Source organism: Poeciliopsis prolifica, unplaced genomic scaffold, assembly GCF_027474105.1.
Source record: "Poeciliopsis prolifica strain line A6 unplaced genomic scaffold, Auburn_PproV2 SCAFFOLD011, whole genome shotgun sequence".
NCBI lineage: Eukaryota > Metazoa > Chordata > Actinopteri > Cyprinodontiformes > Poeciliidae > Poeciliopsis > Poeciliopsis prolifica.
Genome location: NW_026562386.1, coordinates 6,951,355 through 6,959,895, shown reverse-complemented (window position 1 = coordinate 6,959,895; position 8,541 = coordinate 6,951,355). Strand labels below are relative to the sequence as shown.

Below are 8,541 nucleotides of genomic sequence, written 5' to 3'. Positions count from 1 at the left end.
TGTACAGTAAAGGTTCTGACCGATTGTTGTTGACCAGCGTTTGAAACTTTGACAAGTTGAAAGTCTTTTCATTGAAGATGAACGCCGCTCTGAAGCAGTGGAAGGAGGCGTCCACCGTCATCCTGGCCGCAGGACGCAGGCTCGGCGCGGACAGTTTGCCGTCAAGACCTCCGTTGGAGGGCAACGGCGCGGCGACGCAGCTGCCGCACAGCTCCCACTTCGATTACGACGTCCTGTTGCTCAAACGGAGCGCGAAAAGCACGTTCATGCCCAACGCGTACGTTTTCCCCGGCGGCATGGTGGACTCCTCGGACTTTTCAAGCGACTGGTTGGACGTGTTTAAATCTTTTCTCGGTTCCCCCGGTTTCGGTTTGAGGAGCGTCAAGCAGCCCGTGGAGGACAGACCCCCGATCTTTGCGACAGACCGAGTCAAGCTCGGCTCTCCCATCCCGGGGGAAGTCGCCCTGAGAATCTGTGCCGTTAGAGAGACGTTTGAGGAGTCGGGCGTGCTGCTGGTTGTGCCCAAAGAGGAAGAGAAACGCGTTTTGAAGCGCTTGCAGGACTCGCGCTTCAGTCAGCACCACACGGCGCATACACCGCGCTGTGACGAACTCTCAAAGTGGAGGGCACTGGTGAACAGCAACCCCTCCAACTTCTTGAGGATGTGCCAGGAGTTGCAGGTTCTGCCCAACATCTGGGCTTTACACGAGTGGGCGAACTGGCTGACCCCCACCGCCAAATACGGGAGGACGAGGTTTGACACGGCTTTCTTCATGTGCTGCTTGCAGGAGATGCCCAGCGCGCTGCAAGACGAGAAGGAAATTGAGCGCGTTCAGGTGAATTTTGAAGTAAAAGCGAGTTGGGTTTTGAAAACGTGTCCTTCTTGCACCGATCAGCGATTTTATGACACATTTCCGAATACCAAAATTTATTCTATAGCCCCCCTGATTCTGATTTCTGTTTAAATAACTAAAATTGGGGGGGGAAAAAGTCTTGTATATTAAGGAGAAAAAAAACTTCACAGTTGTCTCACTATACGTCACTGAAAATATGTTATGAAATTACCAGTCTGAAACGGATATTGTCATATTGTTCATCTTTCAAATATTGAAGGGAATGGCTTGAAGACTTGACCAGGTTTTTGTTTTTTCTCATCAACTACTGAGATGGAGATCAGAAAAAAAAGTGCAAACCTGCAGAAACCCAGCACCTCAAGAGCCATGTTCTGGGGAAACTAGTGGGTTGAGTACAGGTTTGTAAAAGAGCCTATGTTAAAAAAACAATTCTTCAAGGTTTGACATTAGATTCAGTAACTTTTGATGTGGCCTTGGTTGTAATAAAATCCTTTTTTTGTTCAGCGAAGACCATGTCAATACTGTCTTGAATCATTTCATAAAAAGGTTTTTTCATACGTGCTCCCTAATTGTATAATTACATTTTTTCAAATTTTGGCTGGGCTAAAATTAACAAGTAACAAGACCACACCAGCAGGACTTTCAATAAAAATGTTCATCTGATGGACATTATTGGACATTTCCAAAATTTTAAAGAATATCGATGCGTGGACTTCACGAGGAGAGGAAATAAAGCTGAACCACTAATGTTTGAGCTGCTAACCATTTTAAAAAGACAGCTCACTACGCACCAAAACAAGCCAGTATGCTGCATCTGTCTTACCACAATAGAAGATGATATTCTACCATCACCACCAGGATTAAGGTAGATAATTATACAGAAGAAATTACCAGAACCTATTATTATTAATATTAGAACCGGGGGTGGCGTCACACTGGAAAAGAGAGAGCAGTCAGCATTACACCGCTCTGTAGTTTAACAGAATTTTACAGCTAATTTAGAACAAATATCAGATGGTTACAGATATTTTTATTATTATATATATATTTTTAAGTTTGTCACTGTTCTATATTTACATGTTTGGTTAGAATTATTGTGTTTTCCCTGTAGAACAAATTGTCCGTGACCTTGACTGAGATTTCCAAAAGGCTGCCAACATTTTAAAATTCAGCACGAAAGACAGGATTTGAATGATTAAAATGATTGAACAGGACAGCTTTGTTGTGCAGCAAACATTTGTGCAGCAAACATTTACATTCAGGTTTCTGAATGTATGCAGAAACCTGCATACGTTCAGAAATGTATGTAGCATGTTTAGCTCCTTGTTATAGCATGGAGCTAAACATGGCTATCATGTTTAGCTCCATGTTATAGCAGCCTGAATCAACAGCTGACAAACTTCAATAGAACATATTGATTCCAGAAGCGTCTTGCAGCTTTTTTTTTTTTTTAAACACCTCACATATATGTAAAACACCAAACTATGAGTCTTGTTCTCACAGTAACCAAATGTAAAAAATAAATGGCTTTAATAAAACAACTAAACATCAGTATTTTAATTTCACCCCTTTCACATCTGACGACATGGTTCATTTTGTTGTCTCAAACTGCAAAAAGAAGAATCAACTCGACCTGTTGTGTGTTTCAGTGGTCCACACCCTCAGAGATCCTGCAGAGCTACCAGGCACGGCGACTTTGGATCGCTCCGCCGCAGTTCTACGAGCTGAGCCGGATGTGCCGTTTCCCGCTGCTGAATGACCTGCACAGCTTCGCCCACCAACGGGCGACAGAAGGCTGCGATCAGTGGATGCCTGTTCTCGTCCTTCAAGATCAGCAACACATTTCTCTCCTCCCAGGTGCTTATTATCGGCCATGTCTCTTCTAATGATCTGTCTTGACTGATACTTACAGGATAAACAACCACCATGATCTCACAGTTTGGTTTGTTGAGCCTTTGAATGCAGCGTTATGACTATTGCGTCATCCCTTTTAGAAACCATGCATGTATACAGGTGATGATTGGAGACACCACAGGATCACCTGTTGATTTAAACCCCTAAATTATAATATTTAGAAGACACTAGGCTAATGCTTTTTCCTTAGTTGTATTTTCACACCTTTTTGTGCAAGTGGTAAATTTTTTAACTTTCAGCTTTCTCTCCAGTACTTCCGGCATCTCAGCCTCTTAACGCCGAACAAGCCCTACATTAGTTAAGTACCTTTGAGTCGAGCGTCAAATCGCTTCCCCAACAGCCGTTGGACTGTCTGTGCTCTTCATTTCTAAAGAAAAACTCAGTGTGTCAAATTAACGCTGATGCATTTGGAGTGATGAGTTCTGAAAATAGATTTTATTGGCCAGAGGGAACTTGCTGCCCATCTGTGAGCTGGTATATTTTTGGAAAGTAGTTTAGCACAAACTGATCTATTGTCTCTTATGTTTCTCTTTAAATCATAACTTTTAGCTTTGGAGAGTCTGCAAAAGTATGTAGAAGTCCTACAACCTTCAAGTTAGATTAGTGCACAGGTACTTCTTGAAAAATGTGAATGTCATGGAAAAGCTTTACTGTTTTATGTGAAACTAGTATATAGATGTATTACAGACAGTGGAACATTTATTTCCTCTAATTTTGATGATTATAGCTTACAGGTAATCAAAACGTTTCTCACGTCAGAATTTCTCACAAACATTAAATATTGGAAAGTCAAGGTCTATGTATAATGAATCTATATACAATATGAGTATAACTGCCTGAAATGAATTATAAAAATGTAACTTTTTTTTGCAAATAAATTTTTATTCAGATTTGAATTGCATTCTTAGGTCTTGATCAATTGAATGGGAATTGCAGATGTGAAATTTATTACTTGACTGACTTGGCATAAATCCTTCCTGAAAATTGCATGCAGGAAATTCTTGTTTGATGCAATTCATTTCACCAATCACCTAGTCAACAATAATTACATTTATGCTGCCTGTAAATTAATTCTAGCAAAATATTAACTTTTCACATTTATTCCACATTCTTTCTAGGGGACAAGCTTTATCCGGCAGACCCTTCGAAGCTGACCGAGGATGACCACAAAGACTCTCAATTGGAGGATCCAACAGATGATTCTGATTTGCACCGTATGGTGATGTCAGACCCTTACACTACAACCCTACAGATCACAGTCAGACCCAAATATAACCACCTGCTCCCTGTTACGATGCCAGCCTTGTCACATAATCCAAAAAGTCAACTTTGACCTGCACTGAAACATCTATTTAGTTATTTTTTTGTACACAGATACAAAAAGACTTAATTTACTGGCAGTATGTCTGCTGCTGAATTCTGATCTCTAACAACTACATCAAGTTCTGTTGGTGTCTGTGTTATTCTCTCATATTGAAAAGGAAAAAAAAAACTCACTGTAATTTGCATAACTTGTATTTATTTTTATTTTGTATTAAAAGGCTACTTATTACCTAAGTTCATACAGGATGTGGGTTTAATTTTAAACAAAAAATGTGAATAAGTACAATTATCATGTACTGTATAGCAGCACAGTTACTCTGACTAAAGCAGTTCTTGTTTTGTCTTGTTTCAGAGGATCGCATGCTCCACATTGCTTTCATATAAACAGAAACAAAAAGTAGTCTGTTTTATCTGTTAAGGTACGTTTCAGTTTTTAGAGCAAAATTCATGCTTTTGTATGTTTTCATTGAAGTCATTGTCACGAAGATTTGTTTTCTGTCTTGACTTCAAAATAAAGAAAAATAAATGTCTCTCTTGGCGTTCTCTTGTATCAAATACTCTGAGGTGAATTAAATCAGTAATATTAAAACAAATGTTCTTTCACTTTAAGTGTGCATCCCAATTTTATTATTTTACCATGACTAAAACAATTAATAGAGGGAAATGTAATTTATTTTGAAACAGTCTGGTGCCTTTAAATTTGAATAATTATTTGGTGATGTAGCAGTTCAGTCTGTTTGTGCTTTTAACTGTCTCCGTATCTTCTCCATTGACATAATGTGTGCAGGACATACAGTCATCTAAGCTTACGTGAATACATATGCAAATATTAATTATGTTTTTAAATATTACATCATAAGATTTAACTGCGATATAAAAGTGGAACTGATACAAGGAAAAACTGTTCTTTAATTCTCCCTATGGACTCTTCATTTTTACTTTTTTTCCAAGTATATTTTGGAACTTTTATTGTGACATATTATTGTGACATATATGGGAAAAAATAGCAATAAATCAAGCACGGCACATGCTGAGTCACCAAAAAAAGTTATAAAATATAGTGTGCCGAGTATTAAACGTGCTTCTTCACTACAGTTATATCACTCTGTATGACTGCTTTAGTATGCTGCTAAACAGAAGGCAGAGTGTGTCTTGTCACAAGAACAAAAAACAAAAAGATCTCCATTCTTTGGGCTGCCAACTAAAGCTCTGGATGCCCAGAGGTTTGTTATCAGGTTGTTTAGCTCTCCAGATCTGTTGCTTTGACTTGTTTCAGAGGGCCACATGCTCCAGATGGCTTTCAAATAAACAAAACCATGAGGCGTGTTGTTTTGAGAAACGATTTAGCCTTTTTGTTTTACTTTATGTTGGCTGAGACAAGTGATTTTGTCTAAATGATAAAATGGAGCAAGGCAGCTGAAGTGGATCGGAGGGCAATGTGTGTTTGGAGATAAGAAATCTAAATCTAAATGTTGATTAAGTGTGACAGAGGATAACAGACAGACAAACTATGAAAAGGGGTTGCTAGGCTGAAGCAGAGTTAAAAAAGCAATCAAAGTACAAAGAAAAGCTTTTGACATACTCTAAGAAGAAATGTTTGTCTAGATCATTTGAAAGATATGAAGAAAGTTGAGCAAACATCAGAGATGGTTCAAAACCTTTTTGGTTAACTAAATAGAGATGTGTCACGTCACTGATTCTTTTTTTTATTATTATTTTAAATTAAACAATTAGGTGTCGCAGTGTTGCCTGGATACCTAAATGAAGACTATGAAGTGACCGACTTGACTGAAACACTTTGAACCACAAACCTGATCCATACTCCATCCTGCCTCTTCAGCTTTTTTGGCATATTTTGTTACAGTGAGACACAAGATCTTGAGATCCTGTCATCTTGCTGATGCTGCCCTCTCCTCTTCTCGCATCTTCTCCTTCTGCTGCAGAGTGCTGTGTGTGTGTGTGTGTGTGTGTGTGTGTGTGTGTGTGTGTGTGTGTGTGTGTGTGTGTGTGTGTGTGTGTGTGTGTGTGTGTGTGTGTGTGTGTGTGTGTGTGTGTGTTGAGCAGCAGTGAAGAAAAGGGGGGGAGTTGAAATAACGCCGCTCGACCTTCTGTGCTGTTTGCAGTCTGTTGAGGGTTTCTATGGAAACTCACAGCTTTGGAAACCTTGCATCTAAGTCCAGATAAAGTGATGATGATGATGATGCTTTGGTCTGTCTCTGCCCACAGAGTGGATATTACCTTTTCTTCTGAACTCGCTTGCTGTATGAGTTCAGGTGACATGAATTGAATCATGCAGAAGTTCTAATAAAATGCCTTTAGATTTAAACAAAAATCTAAACGTACTCACCTGAAAAACGTTGTTATTGATGTTATTGCATTCATTTTACCCTCTTTTTTTTAAGATGTATTATTGGGGATGGGGAATCATTGTCTCTTCAACTATAAAAAACTTCCTCCTTTCCACCACATGTTTAATTTATTGCTTTTTATATTTTGGGCAAAAACTGTCATGGATTCAGAGCACAGAGCATAGAGGTCCATGAGTCACTGCTGGAGAACTCGTGAAATAACAACAACAATGACTGAGACGTTTGAAAGCTCATTGTGACTCAGGTGTGAACTCAGCAGCCATTGTTTTTTAACCACCAAGGTCCTGACAAGAAATTCAGTCAGCATATTTTATGTGTTGCTCTTTTTAGTGTTTCTAAGCGATAATCAAAGAAAGCTCACAAACTGGATGGCAAACACAAGTTTAAGGTCAGAGAAGAATAAAAATTAAAATTTCGTAATTTATCTTTTACCCATGAACCTTTTTAGACAGAAGAAATTTTACAGCATGCCAAATAGAAAACCTTGAACACGCCCCCGTCTTCAGGGAAAATCTGATTGACAAAGATCTTTTTTTTATTTATATGTACTGACAAGAGGTCTGTTGTCATTTCTTAGCATTTGATAAAAGCATCGGGTTTTCAGTAATGGTATCTTTAGATCCAAATTTATCAGCCAATATTTCAGTCCTTATCTTGAAAAAGACAACTAAAAATGTAATTTAATTTTGAATTATGTCTTACTGTAAATATCTTCAGTTGTATTATTTATTTATTTATTTATTTTACCAAAAACTGTCATTGATAGAAAGGAGTTTGGCAACCAAAGGACCTTGGATGTTTGATCCAAGGTCCAAATGTTCCAGTTTTAATTTAGAAAATGTCTGTGAGACATTTTAATACAAAAGGACAGAAAAATCTAAAATTGGTTTGTAGTAAAACACATTTCACTGCTGCCTGCAAAAGTGATTTTTCATAGTATGAAATTATGATTTTTGACTGAAAGTCAAGTGAAGGCCACCTTGATTCTTAAAACAGCTCCATATATGGACAGAGATAGATAGATAGATAGATAGATAGATAGATAGATAGATAGATAGATAGATAGATAGATAGATAGATAGATAGATAGATAGATAGATAGATAGATAGATAGATAGATAGATAGATAGATAGATAGATAGATAGATAGATAGATAGATAGATAGATAGATAGATAGATAGATAGATAGATAGATAGATAGATAGATAGATAGATAGCTAGATAGATAGATAGATAGATAGATATAGATAGATAGATAGATAGATAGATAGATAGATAGATAGATAGATAGATAGATAGATAGATAGATAGATAGATAGATAGATAGATAGATAGATAGATAGATAGATAGATAGATAGATAGATAGATAGATAGATAGATAGATAGATAGATAGATAGATAGATAGATTATGTAAATTATGTCAGTGAATAAGGATCACTGGTTTGTATAGGTACTATCTTCACATTCATTTTATTACTGATCAAAAACTATTTCAATAAAACTACATTTGTTGTCAAAGCTTTATAACAAAGAAAGAAGATAATATGATAATTGCTAGCACAATATTTCAGTCTTTTGTTTATTTTGTTTTCTGAGTGCATCAAATGTATTTACATAGATTTTGTTTGAACTTCAAACATCGGGTGAAAGGTTTAATCCGCTTCTGTAGAGTAGAAAGTTAAGAGTCTAGTCCACAACTATTTTTCTTCAGCTCACTAAGTTCATTGTGACCCCGGACAATTACCAAATCATTACTAGTCTCACCCTGGTGCCAGTCCAGAAATACCTCTAAAGACTCTTAGGTTTAAAACTATTAAGGGGCTAAAGGAGCAGCTGTGTCACTCTCCTTTCGCGATAATTTAACACTAAGGTTGTTAAGTCTGAGACTAATCCCCCGCTTGAAATATCTCTAAGTGCATTACAGGTATGTATCTCCATCTTTGTAGTGATCTAGATCTGACATTTATCACAACTAATGGTGGTGAGATTTCTCTCAAAGGCAGCTGTCTAATGTCAAATGACATACAGAGACTGTTTGTGCACCACCAGCAGAGCTTTCTTGAAACTGAATTCACATA

General features: G+C 37.6%; 1 protein-coding gene across 1 annotated transcript; it reads left to right on the top strand.

Annotated features, from left to right (window-relative positions):
• nudt19 (nudix (nucleoside diphosphate linked moiety X)-type motif 19) lies at positions 1–4,663 on the top strand. The gene is made up of 3 exons (XM_055036741.1): positions 1–836; positions 2,504–2,711; positions 3,887–4,663. The coding sequence occupies exons 1-3, from the start codon at positions 78–80 to the stop codon at positions 4,099–4,101; spliced, it is 1,182 nt and encodes a 393-aa protein (XP_054892716.1). The 5' UTR covers positions 1–77; the 3' UTR covers positions 4,102–4,663.
• Positions 4,664–8,541: the final 3,878 nt, after the last annotated feature.